The sequence below is a fragment of the Lissotriton helveticus genome, chromosome 3_1 (genome assembly GCF_964261635.1).
Source record: "Lissotriton helveticus chromosome 3_1, aLisHel1.1, whole genome shotgun sequence".
Taxonomy (NCBI): Eukaryota; Metazoa; Chordata; class Amphibia; order Caudata; family Salamandridae; genus Lissotriton; species Lissotriton helveticus.
Window position 1 is genome coordinate 1205553620 of NC_136061.1, and position 17783 is coordinate 1205571402.

General features: G+C 46.8%; 1 protein-coding gene across 1 annotated transcript in view; it reads right to left on the reverse strand.

Moving 5' to 3' along the window:
- Nucleotides 1-17783, reverse strand: part of ZPR1 (ZPR1 zinc finger) — a 67493-nt gene that overhangs the window by 9545 nt on the left and 40165 nt on the right. The window contains exon 10 of the mRNA XM_078681864.1: nucleotides 6900-6989. Coding sequence (XP_078537990.1) covers nucleotides 6900-6989 — 90 coding nt within the window. The remainder of the gene's footprint in view (nucleotides 1-6899; nucleotides 6990-17783) is intronic.

The window sequence follows — 17783 nt, forward strand, 5'->3', positions numbered from 1 at the left end:
AAATGGCATGTTTATAAAACCGTACATTATAACATTATAGCAATTTATAGAAGTGTTTGAGCAACCAAATTAGAATAAGAGGCAGGGAACAGACTCTAAAAATGGATGTTCGTTCAGTGCAAGGATCTAATGTTCCTGGATCAAGCAGGTTCTATAACTACTGAGTGAGAGGAATGGATCAGTTACTATGAAAAGTATTTGGAGGCTATAGACGGCTTGAACCTTTGACCATTAAGGAAGAGAGCATTATTAAAAAATGCTTTGGGAAAGGATGGTCAGCACGTATTCAAATTTTTACTAGCAGCAATAGGGGCGGATAACAAGGAAATAGAAAATCCATATCTTGAAGCTAGGAAAGAGTTAGAAATTTACTTTGGAAAGCAAGTGAACATTGTCATGCACAGTCATAAGTTTTACACGCAACCAAAAAAGGCTCATGAATCAATTGATCAGTTCATAACAAGATTGAGAGAACTAGCACTGAAATGCTATTTTGGAAATATGAATTATAAAATAATCAGAGACCAACTGATGTTATGTTAAAATTATTTTTTAAGCGCACGTACACCAATTGGTTTCTTGGCGCTAGTATAGGAGTAGTTGCGCCCCCGTAGAGCTATACATAGGCCTGGACAAAGAGCCATGTCTTAAGAAGTTCCTGAACACAGTTAAGTCTGTGCCGGATCTGATTTCATAGGGAAGAGCGTTCCAGAAGTGTAGGGCCAACACTGCGAACCTACTGTCCCCTAGTCTCTTCCGTTTAAAGACAGAATGATCAGTAAATTCAGGTGGGCAGATCTCAGGTTAAGCGTGGGTACATGTCTCTTGATTAGATTAGAGATGAATTTTGGTCCCACATCCTGTAGGGATTTAAAGATGAGGCACCCAATTTTAAAAGAGCAACGTTGTGGTATTGGGAGCCAGTGCAGCTGCTGCATAAGCGGGGGTTGTGTGTTGCCATCTTGGTTGATGGAAGATCAGTCTAGCAGCCTGGTTCTGCACCAGCTGCCGTTTCGTGACTAGACACATAGGCGGCCCAAGATATAAAAAGTTTGCGTAGTCTAGATGGGAGATGGCCAGGGATAGGACAACCTGCACCAGTGCATCTCTCGTAAGGAATCTAGAGATTTTCCCGATCCTCCTTAACTGAAGTATCCAGTAGAGACTACTGTTCCGATCTGGGACTTCATAGATAAGTCACTGTTTAGTGTGACCCCGAGGCTGATAGTACAATGCAACAAAAAAAAGATGCAGGAGACACTATGGGCAGCAGGAAACTCAACCATACAGGAGGCAATTGGAATAGTCAAGATCGTGGGGGAAATGCAACAGATGGAAACAAGATATACAGACGGAGTCAATGTAGTGAGCAAGAAAGCAGGGCATGCAAAATAAACCAAGGATATGAATAGTAAAGAAAGAGCCGACGGAGATAAAGGGATGGAGAAATCAAACATTAAGTCAGGGTTTAAGGACTGTTAAAGATGTGGCAGCATATTGCATGCGGCTGATTACAAGTGCTGCTTTGCTCGTGACAAGGTGTGTCAAAAGTGAAGGAAGGGGGGCCACTTGGCGAAAGTATGCGAAGAGATGTCTAACGGTCGTGTGGCGTACATAGATGAGCAAAAAAACATACCGCAAACGGTTCGGTGTATTGAAATCAAGGAATGGGAAAGCATAAACAGGCCTCAGCTATATTTAAGGTGAACAATAAGCAAATTCAATAAATGGTTGACCCAGGTCAATGTACACTATTATCCCAAAAGGTATTTGATAGGGTGTGGCTTGGGAAGTCAATGTAGCCAAGTGACATACAGCTCAAGGGATATGGTGGTGACAACATTCATATAGTGGGTTTTATGCACACCAAGTTTGAATTTGAAGGAAGAAAATCCGATAGGAAAATATATTTGTCCCAGGAGGGTCTGGCAATTTTGAGTTGTATACAACAGCGATATTTACATGTTAAATTGGACCCTAGATCTAAAAAACAAGTGTAGATGAGGAGGGGCTAGAAATCACACTGAAGAAACTTGAGGAAGTGTTCAAGAATCTAATTGAGACCATGAAGAGATATGTGCATGTAATAAAGTTAAAAGAAGGTGCCATGCCAATTAAGCATGGGTTGTGAAAGGTTTAAATAGTGGCGAGAGGTTAAGTGAAGGAAATACTGAATGACCTGCAGAAGGAGGGACTTGTCCAACAGGTGGAAACATCGGAATGGCTTTCACCGCTGATTATAAAACAAATGGATGGGCATCTAAGTTTCTGTGTGGACCCAAGATCATTATTGAACCAATGCATAATGATGGACAGTTTTCCCTTCCAAGCAGATCAAAGATGGTTTTACTGTTATGTGGTGCTAAATACTTAACTAGATTGGATTTAAATCTGTGTAACACCAAATTAAGTTGCATGCAAGATCTAAAAACTCAACAGCCTTTCTCACAATGACAGGAATGTTCCAATTTACAAGGCCTCCTTTTGGGTTAGTAGCAGCTTCTAGTGCAGTGCAGAGGTCTTCAAACATTTCGATGCCAGGACCCCCTTGTCAACATTGTTTAGGCCAGGACACCCCTGCTGACAAAAATTTCTAGAACCAGGTACTCATCATCGACAACGGTCTACAACCGTAACCTCCCCCCGATTTCCACAGCAAATAATATTTACGGTGGGGAAATAATATTAAACAGTGTTTAACAAACTAAAGGTGAGTGGGGGCGTGGTCAAAGCTGTAGCTGAAAACAAAGGGCCTCATTTATGCAAATTGACATAGGACTGCACCGCAAGTGTTCTTGCCGTGCAGCCCTATGCCAATGTGAAAGGGCAGGAATGCACTGTATTTACGAACTACAGTGTATTCCTGTCCTCTTCACTTGCGTTGGCACACAAATTGCTGCCTAGCACCAACATAGGCAGGATTGTTTGGTGCAGGAAGGGGCACTTTCCTTCACAAAAACAATCCAAAGATGCGTTTTCCAATGCGTAATGCAGCACACATGGAAAGAGGAAAAAAAAGAGGGAGAAATTAAAACATTCCCACTCGTTACGCCTCCGCTGGTGAGGCGCAAGGTGTTGCTGCTGCCTGGGGTTTACGTGAATTTGTAACTCTGGGGCAGCAATAAAATCCATGTGTGTTGCGTGGGAATCCCCACGCAACGCCCATTGAGCGCCTCCTTGACGCAGAATAAGTAAACGCAGCGACTTGCGCTGCATTGTATTACTCCATATCTACAAGGTCATGCAAAGCCATACAGGGTGACTTTGCGCCGCCTCATGGGTAAGATTGAGACGCTTGCGCCGGAGGGTAAAAAAAAAGTGATGCTCTGGCGGTGCAAGCCTATCATAAATAAGCCCCAAAATATGCTATATGTTTTTTAGGCCTTTTACCATCAGGTAGCTATATGTAAAATAATGGCAGCTTAAATGATAAATACTTTTTAAAAAAGTTTTCACCCAGTGGGAAACCTTTAATAGTTCGCACTACAGAGGTCTGTGTGTAACCAGAGAGCCACAGAATAAAATGTTGGTTAGTGCAGTGTAGAAAGTGACTTGTGTATTTATAGGGCAATGAGGTCACACCCTTTGACAGAAAGCACTGTGAATATGCAAGTCATTATTTTATACTTGCATTACACACAGTAGAAGATAGACTGATAAAAAAGGTGCAAATAGTTTTACAATAAAATGGGGCTCCCAAAATGTAGATTTTATTAATACCAGGGTGTATATTATACAATTTCTTTTACATAACTGTCACTTCAACACCTCCTTAGGGGTACTAAGGGCTGTATAAATACAATTACGATTAAAAGCACACACTTCACAGCCCAGTTGTTAACTCTTTGCACTATCTCTCCAAAAAAACAATCTTTGTCATCACAAAGCTTGGAGTGATACTATCAATTAAAGCCAGAACCGGCTTCCAAGCACCCTTAGCACTTGAAGATTAACAAATAGTGCACTTTCGAATTTCATTCAAGCAAGCTAAAACCCTGACACGAAGGCTTTTCACAGCACAGGAGACTCGATTAATGAATCTTCAGCTGGAGTATTCAATCAAAATTAGCTGTCCCGGGATGGTCGTCTTTTTCCCAAAGAAAGAAAACGATTTGGATTAAAGGCGCAAGTGAGGCTGGGGAATGGGAAGTAGCTATTGTGTTTTCCAGGAGCTGGCAAAGAGTATTTGTGAAGGGTGGAAGCGAGAGGGGGATGATAAGTTATCTTTGCGTGGTTTAGTTAATTCATGTTGTAACTTCACTTAAGGTGCAATAATTATGAGAGGAGGGTTACGTACCTCCGAAGGGGTGAGGCGATTAATGATGTTGGCGAATAAAGGTCACTTGGGAGGGTCACTTACAAAAATACAATAAAGGAGAAATTTTGGTGGACAGGGAGGTGAATGAGTGGGCGGAAAGGCGCGTTTTGTACAGGGAGAGCAAGAAGCGGTTGTTGATAAAAAATGAGGGAATGGGTTCTCAGTGAGGGCGAAAGACGTTGGATGAAGGAGTGTTTGGATAGAATTGGTACTATTGGCTATTTAAATGAGACGGAACGTTTTGCAGTGGTGATGGTGGACGTGTTTTCAAGGTAGATGATGGTAGAATTTCTAAGAAATATAACTACGGAAAATGTTGTTAAAGTATTGGAGAAGGTGTTCAGGAGGGAAGGGAGTCCGGGAATCCTAGTGGCACACAAGGGAACACAACTCACATCTACTGTTATGAAAGACTCCTTGAAAGAGCATTGTATTAGACATATCCTTGCATCATTATATAATCCAACCGCATGATTAAGGCCACAATAAAGATGGTGGTGAAAGGGAGGAAGTGATGCGGTGGAGAGAATGGTGTGGGTGTACAATACCACAAAGAATTGCGTGATGGGCGAAACTCAGTTTGTGAGAATGAGAGGGATTGAAGCTAGAAAGGGGTTTTTGCCTCAATGGATGAGGGAACAAAGTGCAAGAACAGCATGTGACATCAATCTGGAGGGAGGCAGGATTGAGAAAGGGGACTGTGTGAAAATCAAGTTAAAGAGAAGTCATAAGATCAGCAAGTTTTTCGGATGCCATGGAGGTACAAGTGGTCTATGAGTTGCATTTGGTGTTGCATAATGGACAAAAATGGAATAGGAGGGTGGCATTGTACTGTAAAATGAACAACGTGACACTGGAAAAACAGGAAGGTTGGAAAGGAGGACATCAATCTGGAGGGAGGTAGGATTGAGAAAGGGGACTGTGTGAAAATGAAGTTAAAGAGAAGTAACAAGATTAGCAAGTTTTCGGATGTCATGGAGGTACAAGTGGTCTATGAGTTGCATTTGGTGTTGCATAATGGACAAAAATGGAACACGAGGAGGGTGGCATTGTACTGTAAAATTAACAACGTGACACTGGAAAAACAGGAAGGTTGGAAAGGAGGAAAACAGCAATGTACGGGTTTCATGTTGATGGGTGAAAATAGTAAAGGCGAGGTGCAGTACGTATGTAAAGGAAGGAGTAAAGGTGAATGACCTGAGAAAAATTCTGAATGGAGTGAGTGGCGAAGATGCCAATATGAGGAGAGTGGAATGCAGACTATGTGTTCCTGCCAAGTTCTATGACTGTATAATGAATTGATGTGTTCCTTACCAAAGGGGAAGGGAATGATGGGTAAATGTGAAAGGGAAGGAGTGTACTGTTGATGTTTCATTAGTGAATATATTTAAGTTGTGTTGGTGTAAATACTTAAGTTGTGTTAGCTTAAAAACTTAAGCTAGTAATCATATTCATGTTTACTATCATAGGTTATATACGAATAGCATGTTATGATTTCATTCGTTAAATGCATTTATGATTACATTGCATACTATAATTGTAAAAGTCCTTTTCGGTGAGTAGCACCCTACTCGGGAACTCAAAGGATTAGTGGTGAATTAGTATACTGAAATATGAAAGTTATTTGAGGGATGGGTGTTAGTCAATTATTTGGGTTGAGAAGGATAGTGGAGGGATAGAAGAGGGAAAAAGGTGTGCATTTATAATGTACACTTGGTGTTTGTGTCAAGTAGAAAAAAAGTTATGTAGTGTATTTTTTTGTTGTGTGAAGAAAGGGAATATGTTATAATACAGGGGACTATGTAAGCCACAGCTTTCGTGGTTAATGTAACCATGTTGTCACAGTGATAGCCATCAGAGAATGCTGGGGTTTATCTGGGGAGTTGTGACAGTTGATGGAGAGCAGGTGAGGGAGCTTCACACATTTACCTGGCTCTTGAATAAAGTACGGATACCAAAGGAGAGCGGTTCTTGGAGTTACTTCAGACTTAATGAGCTCATACATGGGGTGGGGCAACTTGAGAGGATATATCACATTTATCCAGGGAAGTAAGTGAGGTGGAGCACTGCAGTGAAAGAACAGTGGACAGTTAAGTGAGAATAGTGTATGGTTTATGTTTGTGAGGATTATTCTTTCTTCTGGCCCCTGTCATGGATTCAGCAGAGATTAAAATGACCAGAATGTGTGGTTAACAGTTAGACAAATTGAGGCTTTGCATGAACAGGGAAATATTTAACAGTAGTGTAAGAATGTCAGCCATACAATATAATGAGAGCAGGCAGCACATCAGAGCAGCCTCCTCTTCCCTTTGCTCAGGTTTGAACAAAAGGTTCCAAGGGGAAGGTGGCAGGCGCCTTGTGGGGCACTGCAAGACAAACACATGGTGGATCCCATGAGACAGACTGGACTACCCAGCTCTTTTAATAAAACTTTTTATTAGCTTTTTTCCACAAAGTATACAGGACCTCAATACCCACAAATAATAACATAACCATGACTCAACCACACATCTCCCAATCAAGATAAAAATAAAACATTTACATGGTATTCTCTCCCAAATTCTGGCTTTTCAGCTTTTACCTTTAACAAATCTCGAGTCATATCCGAAGAGTCCGTAATACGCAAGGTTATTCTGGTGGCACGCGCCTCAATGGCACCTCCTGACTTCACCTAGACAGAAAAGATCATAGCCAAGAAATATACTAGGTCAGAACAGTAAAAAGTTCGATAGTCAGGTACTGGAAAGCGATCACGCCACGCCAAGAACAGCTTTTTCAGACTGAACCATGTGTCTCAAATTAATAACAACCAAGGTTTTTCCTCAAATCCGTTAATTAAACTTTTTCGTGTTTTACATAAAATAGGAGAGAAAACAATAATAGAAGGAAAACACAGTATCACAAATTATTGAATTCCCCCTTCCTTAGTCACCTTTTAGACCTTCAATGCAACCCTACCATTCACAGCATTCATGGTGTAAGTGGGCCCTATCACCCTCTGCCTACACTGTTGTTTATGCCCTTGCAACGGTCTTCTAGAAGTTGACTAGCTGCAAGTTTGGAGAATGTATTCTCTGTATTGTTATGCAGTAGTTTTTCACAGACGATAAGTTACCAAAGCTTCCCAAACCACTAGGCTATCTCCAGGGGCACTTTGTACTTCCAATACAACACTTACGATCTAGCCGCAGCAACATCTTTCACATGAAAGCTCTGTTCAGTGTGATTTATCAGCACAGTGCCATCCTGCAGTATAGGGCTTTTAGACTGTGCTGGACCGCCTCATGTGCTACAAAAGCGCCAATGCTACCCTGCTGCGTGGGTCACGTCAGGGCGAAGACTGTGCAAAGAATGGACTTTGGGCACCGGTCAGAGCCTGGAGGAGGCTGGGCCGAACCCCCCCTTGATCAGACTTGTACTCACAAAAGATACCTGAACATTTTTATATTGTAATTGCATTTATATAGCGCTTACTACCCCCGACGAGGCGTCAAAGCGCTTTTTCAGCGAGTGTCATGCTACTCCGGAATCCATATCAAAACGAAGAACGTGAGGTGCTTAGTTTTCACATTCAGGGTACTACAATCGAGGCATTGTTGCCGACTAGGATGGGGTAAAAGAAAGCTGCTATTGGCCCACCTGTCCGTCCCACCAAGAATGTGGGTGTTCAGCACGGAAATAGCGCTTACTGAGAGAAGGCTCTCACTGAACTCGGGTGCTGTACCCGACTTATCTGCTGTTGTGAATTTAGTTCCCTCACTTTTGGTGTTGTAGCCCCCTGTTCCTGAGAGAACCCTCTGGAGGAAGGCCCCATAAAAAAAGTGCAGCACCCCAAGTTGGCTGTGAAGTCTGAATGAGGCCGGTGCTGGGACTTGTGCGCCTCAGAGCGAGCTCCTTATGGAATCTTTTAGTTCTAGTCTTAAAGATTTGCTGCAGACCGAGCTAGCTCCCATAGTACACTGTCTGTAAACTATTTAAACCTAGCTTGCACTTCTGCGGACTGGTGGGGCTCAGAACAGTGGGTAAAGATGTGGGAGTCCTTACGGATGTTCACCATATGATGGTACGCAGGACGTCCATGATCTGCCAAAGTCAAGGGGGAGTGATGGGGGGGGGGGGTCAGGGGGGTGCTTCTGAATCCAGATCTCAGATGGCAGTGCCATCACAGGGGCCAAGCTGTATTTCCACACATACTAACTGTAATTTATAGCCAAATAGGTCCCAAAAGTTGTGGGTGTTGGGAGGTGTACACAAGGTCAACATAATCAAGTGGGTCAACAACAGATCAGCGAGTACGGGCCAATAGGAATGGAGATGGTACTAAACGTACCCCAGGGCTAGCATTTTGCTAACGAGAAAGGCGGGTAGGATTGGTCCTGGGCCTGTGGAAGCCACGTGTGATTGCAGTATTATTGACTTCAGATTTCCGCAACTGGTCCAAAGGCTTTTGTTGACAGATCAAACCCTTGCCATGCGACAAGCGTCATCTAGCTGACACCTCTTGGCTAGTTTTACATGCCTCACCAGGTCTTCGCTCCAAATTCAATCCTTCTAGCGTCCAAGTCCAGTGAGGGTGGCCTCAAAAGTTTTCGCAACCACCGTCCTGATGATTTGGCTGCACTGCAGGAGCTACCAAGTTCCCATTTGGACCATCCAAGGATCTGTTCTTGGTACCGGTTGCTAATTGATTTGAGGCTCTACCTGATGCTGACTGACCATCAGTGAATCCACTCTCTCAGCTTTTAACAGCGCTCAACGGGTCAGCTACTTTATACAGGTCCAGCTTTGTGGAAATGAACGGCAACAGGGGCCCTTTTTTCTTTCTGAGCTTGAATGTAGCAGGCTTAAAGGGAACAGACCCTGACTGATTCAACTTTATTGTTACCTACAATATTATTGCCTTTCACAAGACATGGGCCACCTCTCCACATTCCTACTTTGGATTCAAATTTTACTCTAGTCCAGCTTTATCAGCTACTCGGGACAGAGCTAGGGGATGTCTCTTGGACTGGTTCCAATCGAACCTTAATGTAAAGGGGACCATGACTGACTCTAGCTGTTTGGCGTTTCAAGTTTTGTTGTATCAAGGATAATTAGTGCCTTTTCCATTTTTTATTAATTTTTATATCAATTTCATCAAGAATACTTGTATGTTATTTTAAAGTTATTCACATTTTAAAGCAGACTTCGATCAACATCTGCAGTACAGCTAAAAGTAATCATTTGTGCAGATTTTAATACTAAACTTATCAATTCTGAAGAGTTGGGTACCAAGGGTAAGGATATATTAGACTCAGTATACAAAAGCAGAGGAGTAGAGCGGAGTCTTTACGTAGTGGAATTTGATCTGTTGGACTTCAGCAATTTTGAATAGGGCAGCCCATCTATACCCACTTACAGAGGGAATGGACGGGCTACCACCATAGACTATATTTTTGTGACAAGAAATGTTCTTCCATGGGTAAGCCAGTCCACAGGAGTGAAGATCCGATTGGGAGGGGGATTGGGTTGTGGGTCATAATGCCCTTTAGGCCATCGGCTATTTTCCGGTTAGGAAGACAATATCCCCGGCAGCTATAATCGAGATCTCTAAGCATTCTAGTAATGGTTTGAGACTGATTTGGTGTCTCAAGGAGCCTAGTACAACACTTTACCTTTTGGTGAAAAATCATCAGTCACTTTTCTTGGGGTGTTTGGCTGAGGGCAGTGAAGAAGTTTACTCAGATCATTATAGATCCTTATGTGTTAGTATTATGAGGCACATGATGAAACCAATCACACCAACGCCTAAATGTCCAAGATGGTTTGATGCTTTATGTACAGTGGCAAACTGCCATTTGAGAAGGGTTCTGCCTCGAATCCCAGGGACCCTGAGGAAAATCGAGGGGTGAGGAAACCCTACAAACTTTCCCTAAGGTTTAGGAGGAATTTCTCGCTTAAATATTGTGAACAACTTGAGCAGTCAACCTTGGGTAGCTGTAGTAAAGCTTTCTGGGAAACAGTAAACAATATCCAAATGAGAGATATACAGGTTAACCCTCTGTTGACATGTAACATAACTGGTTTCACTTGGGTAGTACATTTCACCTCTATATACCAAATAGCTGAAGAAACATCATTAACTAGCTTACTGAGTGACAGGCTGCATGAAGCACCATCCTTGCAAATTACATTCCAAGAAGTTGAGGATTGCATCCACCAAAGCCCTGGTAGTAAAGCGCCAAGGCCAGACAGGGTTCTAATGGACCTGATTAAATGCAAGATTGATCCATGGGGCACCTTGTTTGTAACTTTATTCAACAACTCCTTTTGCCATAAGATACCGATACCATGGACACTTTTTTTTTTTTTTTTGAAAAGCAAGACTTTGATGAATCCAACAACATTACATCCAAGCGCCTACATCCCTGAGGCCGGCTGAAAGGGCGTCATACGTATGATATGTAAACAATTGCGCCTATCCCCCCTGGATGCAGGCTTTCTACGAATCATTACACATGTTGTTCCTCCAAAACCTTTAGTATACCGACAGTACAGCCGCTTGCATTTTAGATTATATGTAAACAATAAAGAGAAGAACTAAAAACATGACTCAATATCAACAGCCACAATTGTATTCTTGCGTTCCCGTACCTGTTCCTTTCCATTGGGCATCGCCTCTGTAGGCTTCACTCGAACCCTCCTCCCCTTGTGTCCCACCCCTTCCCGTTGTATTTCCTGTTGCTCGTACTATACATACTGTACAAGGCCCTCATGCATGCCACTCCATATCCCCTTACGATTAAACATTGTCTGCCTCATCGTCAGAACTATCGCTATCGTCTTCTGGCAATGGCTCGCATATGTCCCCTCTGTAGGAGTTCCATTGTAGCCAGACCCCATTCCACTTGCGCGGGTTGTCTCTCATCTTGTATACTGCCCTCTCCGTTACCATGAGTGTGTCCATGTTTCTGCTCCATTGCGCCAGTGTGGGGAGTTCCGCCGTCCCCCATTTTTGCGCAATGTCTCGTTTGGCCACCATGCAGCCTATCGTGACCCAAAGCTTACCATAGTGTGTCAAATCCGTAGGCCCCCAGATATGTAACAGGCATACACGTGGGGCCAAGGCTACAGTGGTGTTTAGTGTCTGTGCGATGGTACGGAGCACCCGCTGCCAATACCCCACGAGGCGCGCGCAGCTCCAAAGTGTATGTAAGAAGGTGCCCTCCTCACCGCACCCCCTAAGACAATAAGGATGATCCGCTCTCTGCAATTTATGTAGAGCAACTCTTGTGTAGTAAATCCTGTGTAGGATTTTCAGTTGTACCAGGCGGAACCTTGCTGATATGCCAGCTTCACGTGGGGATGCAATAGCTGCGTTCCAGTCAGATTCATCCAAATCCCCGAGTTCCTCCTCCCACTTATCTTTTAGCTTTCCCAGTGGATCAGGTAGAGTATTGAGTAGTTTACGGTATGTTAGGGAAGTCGCACCCTTCTGCACACAGTCCGTAAGCAGACGGTCTTCCAGCGGGGAGGACTCCGGGGGTGTGTTGCCCGGTGGGAGCACTGCCAGAAGGGCATGTCTGATTTGTATGTATCTATACTGTTCTGTATTCCCCAATTCGTATTGTTGTTGAAGGGAGGCGAATGAGATCACTCCCTCCCTGGACCACATGTCACCCACAGTTGATATCCCAATGGTGTCCCACTGGTTGAAGCTCTTAGTACGCCTCAAGTGACCAAGAGCCTTAGTGTCCCACAGCGGAGTGAGTTTTGTGATGGTTCCGTCCCAATGTAGTTTCGATTGTGCCTTATACCATAACTGTACTGTGTGTTTGGTGGGTCCTATCAGTTTCGCCGCAATACCTTTGTGATACAGAGGCACTAGCATGCTGTCAGTGCCCAGTTGGGCCCTATCAGCCTTAAACGCTGGGTCGTCCTGTGGGCCGTGGATCCATTTGTTGAGAATCTTGAGCTGTGTCGCCCAGTAGTACAACTGCATATTGGGTAATGCAATACCACCGTCGTACCAGCTCCTGTTGAGTTTCACGTGAGCAATCCTCGCTGGCCGATTCCCCCACAGTAGACCTGATATCAGTGCAGTCACCTTCTGAAAGTAACTGGGCGGTACCAGTGTCGGTGTGTTTTCGAGAACGTACAGAAAACGCGGCAGTGCCATCATTTTGAACAGCGCTGCTCTGCCCAGCAGCGTCAGTGGAAGTCTTTGCCAGTGCTGTACGTCATTACGTAGTCTAATGAGGGGGGGTTGTAGATTACGACTAGAGAACTCTGCCGCATCTCGGGTGACATATATTCCCAGGTATTTAAAGGACGTGGTGGCCACTTCCAGTGCACATGAGTCCGGCAGGGTCGGGAGTGGGCCCTTGAGCTCATAAATGGTCGATTTCGACCAATTAATGGTGTATCCTGACACCCGCCCATGTGAGTTACAGATGGATAGAAGGTTTGGGACGCTGTTGTCTAGATCCGTGAGATAGATCAACATATCAGCGTACAAGGACACTCTGTCCTCCCAGCTAAGATCCCATCTAATCCCCTTCAGTAGTGGCGTGTTCCGAATAGTGATCGCAAGAGGTTCTAAAACCAATGCGAAAAGGATAGGCGAGAGCGGGCATCCCTGCCTGGTTCCCCGTGACAAGTGTATGTCTCGCGACATGTGACCGTTTGCCACCACTCGCGCTACCGGGTCTTTGTACAGTAACCGGATCCAAGTGATAAATTTGGGTCCGAACCCCATGGAGGTGAGGACCGCAAAAAGGTAGCTCCACTCCATCATGTCGAATGCCATTTTGGCATCCAACGATAGTATCGCCGCCGGTTCCGTCAACAGTGGGGTTCTCGCCAGGACTCCCTGCACTCTACGAAGGTTCAAGGCCGTACTCCTATGCGGCATAAAGCCAGACTGATCTGGGTGGATCAACTGAGCCAAGTGTGGCATGAGCCGGTTTGCTAATAGTTTCGCCAGGATTTTTGCTTCAGGGTTCAACAACGAGATAGGTCTATAGGACGTACACTTATTAGGTGGTTTGCCCGGTTTCGGAATGGCCACTATAGTCGCCATCCGTTGGTCCGGGGGCAGTGTGCCGTGCTCCCTACTATCCACATACATCTGTAGAAGGGGTACACTCAGGGACTACGACATTGTTTTGAACCATTCAATGGGCACCCCGTTTGGGCCCAGAGCCTTGCCTGGGTGGATTGCAGCAATAGCCAATTGAATTTCGTCAATTGTTAAGTCGGAATCAAGATCCCGTGTCGCCTCTTCCGTCAACGTTGGCAGTGCCACATGACCCAGGGCGGCCTGAGCCTCCTCCTCCGTCACAGTCACTGCCGGGGTGTATACCGCACTGAAGTGATCAGCCAGTACATTCACTATGTCTTCCGGCCGCGTGTGTACCTTCCCATGTGTGTCTGTGATTTGTAGTATGTTCCTGTTGCCCGCTTGCTTCCTGTCCAGCCAAGCCAGGAGTTTACTGGCCTTGTCTCCAATGTCATACACCCTGTGCTTGGTGGCTGCAATGTCCGCCATGGTCAGTCGTTTCATATGGTCTGCAAGAAGGCGTTGACTTATCTGAAGGGAGTGCAAAGTAGCACTTGACGGATCCGCCATATGGGCGGTGTTAGCTTTGTCGAGTTTCAGTTCCAACCCTGAGGCTTCCTTCCCCTGTGTTTTCTTGTGGTGTGCGATCGCTGCTATAGCTCGTCCCCTGAATACAGCTTTATACGCTTCCCAAAGCACTGACGGTGATCCCACCGAGGCTCGATTTTCCTCGAAATAGTGTTGGGTAGCTTTCTGCAGGTCCTTACGAATGGATGGGACTTTGAGATATCCCGGATAGATCGGGTAGATTCTCCTACGGGTCATTTCACGACTGGACAGTGTTAAGGTGATTGGCGAATGGTCTGAAATACCCCTTGGCTTTATTTGTGCTTCATCTATGGTGAGGCGACCGTTCCCTAATGTGAGGAAGTAATCAATCCTGGACAGGCTATTATGTGTAGCTGAGAAGTAGGTGTATTGTAGTTGCTCTGGGTGCAGTAAGCGCCACACATCCACCAGTCCCTGTGCCTCCAGGAACCCACTGAGTTTGTTAGGGCCATCTACATGTGCTCGCACGGGAAATCTGTCACGAGTGCTGTGTAGTACTGCATTAAAGTCTCCCCCAATGATTAAATCACCTTCTGGGAGTTCTAGGAGGAATTTGCCGAGGTCTGGCAGTGCCACGGCATGTAGTGCTGGTGGGATGTACACCGAGACCACCGATAACGGCCTGCCCTCCCCACTGGCCATGAACCGCTGCGAAGCGGCCTTGATCATCTATCTTGGTGGATTCGACGATGTAATGGGAAGAGTTTCGCATTAGTATGCCTGTGCCACGCGACCCTGATGTGAACTCCGCATGCGCAACCATGTGGTAGCCTCGCCTATCCATCGCCCGTGTAGTAGCTCCCATCAGATGTGTTTCCTGTAAAAGGACCAGGGCGGGACCCACTCTCTTAATTCCCTGAAAAACCAAACCTCGTTTAATCTTATCGCCCAGCCCTCTGACGTTCCAGGACATTATTTGTAGCGGGGCCATCGGGGTGATTTGGTCTAGTCCGGCCATGGCAGTGGCTTATGGTGGGGCCAGCCCAAGATCATCGGCCTCGAGCCACATCGCTCCCCGTATGGGAGAGTCTCCCGGGGGCGGGCCCACCGCCTCTTATGCGGGGCAGTGCTTCCGACCAAAGGCGAGACATATGGAACGACAGGAAATGTACCGTCGCATGAACTGTAGTGTGACCTGCAACGCTGCGCAGTGTTCCTAACATGTTGCATTGTGTTGAGTCAAACCACTAACTGTTAGGACCAAGTGGTCTAAAAAAATGAACATCCCCTTACCTACAACTGCCCCCCTCCCTGCTTCCCTGCTACACGGACTCAAACCTGCCCGCCTCCCCAACTTAGCAGAGTACACTTCCCATTCCCCAACCATAGTACTTGCGCGCCGGGGCGAAGGAGTCTCCGAGGTCAGCGGCCCCTCAGTCTTCTCCCCGGAGGCCCATCGCCCAGTGTCCAGTGGCGAGCTTTAGGCGTGCAGCACAGTAAATTCAATAGAATGTAAATCTGGAAGTCATTGCTCTTCGTTATCCTCTTCGCCCGCGTCGGTTCTCAATGCTAAGCCCTCGTCCATTCCCTCACCACCCGATGCTTGGGATTCCGGATGAAGTCCAGCTGTACGATCCTTCTGCTGCCGGTGAGTTCGCCGAGGGCGGGCGTTTGTTCTCCATCCCTCCAGCCAATCCCGCGCAGACTCTGGGTTATCAAAGAACCATGTTTTATTTTCGGCAACTACCCGCAACCTGGCCGGGAAGAGCATGGAATACGGGATCTCTCTCGCTCCGAGTTCTTTCTTCACCTCGAATAACGTCCGTCGCCTGCGTGCCACCTCAGCCGTGTAGTCAGGGAAGAATGCCACTGTGGAGTTTTGGATCTTAACAGGAGGGGGATGTCCGGGCAGCCTGTAGAGTGACATCCCTATCCCTGAAATTGAATAGTCTAGCAACAATGGGTCGTGGGGCCGCTCCTGGCTTCGGTTGGCCTCCCGGCACGCGGTGTGCCCTCTCCACCGAAAAGAATGTGGACAGTCCCTTTGGTCGCAGTTCATTTGTGATCAAGTTCTCCACGTATAAGTCCATGGCTCTCAAGCCTTCCGACTCCGGCACACCAATTATGCGGAGGTTATTCCGTCTGGAGCGCCCTTCCTGGTCGTCGAGCTTCTCACGTAGTACCTTATTGTCTGTTGCCAACTTCTCCACCGTCAATTGAAGTTCAGACACATCTTCCACTAGCGATTTTGTTACCACTTCCATGGCGTTTACTTTTTCCGTCATTTTGTGGAAATCAGCTCTGATCAATGTAATGTCGGTCGAAATCGATCCCACCGTCGTTTGCAGATGCGCCAGGGCCTGCATCACATCATCCAGTGTCGCTTTTTTGCTCCCCGGCACTTCCACGGATTTACTAGCCATCTCTTTTCCGGTCGTCGGGGACACAGCGGGCCTGTCGCAGGCATATCGGTCTATCCGAGTCTGTGTAGTGCCACTCTTTAGGTTCTTCCCCGCCATGTCTGCTGTTCCCGCGGTCCCCGGGCACTCCTGCGACGGAGGACCGCGTTTTCCCCTTTTGCGGTTGATTTTGGTCGCCGACGTTGCAACCTGCGTCTGTGGCCGGGCAGGAGGCGGAGTATCGGTCTTGAATCGCTTGTGATGAGAAAATCGCGTATTCGCCCCGTTATGCCTGGTGGGGACTGCAGGAGGAGTAATGTTGGATGTGTCCCGTTCTTTGTGTCTATGGGAGATGCCCCTAGTCCGTTCAACCCAGAGACCGAGTGTCCTTGAGCGCCGTATCTCTGCTCTGTGTAGTGGTATTAGGCCTCCCCCATCATTTGTATCGATCAGGGAGTGTCCCGGATACTGCCGGTCGGGCTCACTTGCGAGGCGTAGCTTTATGACCTGTGGCCTTTCTTCTCCTCGTTCCTAGTCGTTTTAGAGGCAGCCGCCCGTTGTTATTGTGGAGTTGATTCACACCCCGTCAGGCCACTAGAGAATGCCCAGTTGCTCCCCGAGTGCCACTCGCCCCGTGATGCCAGCGCTGCCGGGGGGGGGGGGTTGCAATGTAGTGTGGGCGATGGTTACAGTCCTCCGATGTTTTCCCCCAGTCAATTAGGCTAGGTGTGGTCTTTTTTTTTCACCCTGGGTGCATATCGCCGGTAATGCGGCGCCTTCAGCATCCGTCGCCACGTCCGCTGCCGCTCATAAGTCCGGGCGCGGTGTCGGTAGTCTGGAAGCAGGCTGGGCCCCGGTAGTAATGTCCCTCGCTCCCCACAAAATGGCGGCTCACCTCAATATCGCCATTCTTCGAAATTGTCCATCATGCATGATCTGCACATTGAGGAGCAGGGGAGCGATAGCCGGTCTTCGTCTCCGCACTCCCGGTCGTGGGCTGGGTCCGGTCCTGCCGGTACACTCACCGAGTCTCTAAGCACCACCAGCTGGACGGGTGATCGGCGGGAACTTCCGGCGCGGGTTCCCCGGGGCCACTTCACTTCCTGTTGGGCTGGACTACTAGGGCAGTCCCCGGCTTGCTCGCGCCTTGCGGGCCGTTCCGTAGCCCTGCCAGAAGTCGGCTTCCAGGCGTCGGATTGTCACGCCGCCTCCAGCCGCTTGCACCGCCCGGTCCTGGGCTTCGGGTCCCTCCTGCGGGGATGAAAAATTGTTGCGGATTATTCGTCGGATCTTAGGAGAGGCCGCCTCAGCCGCGGAGCCTTTCCTTTATGCTGCCGCCATCTTCGGCTGCTAGCCACGCCCCCCTACCATGGACACTTTTGACCATTGTCCCTATCTTTAAAAAGGGGATAGGAACTTGCATAAATGCTATTGTTCGATTTCTCTCAGAGACAGCACATTAATTCGCTAGAAAATT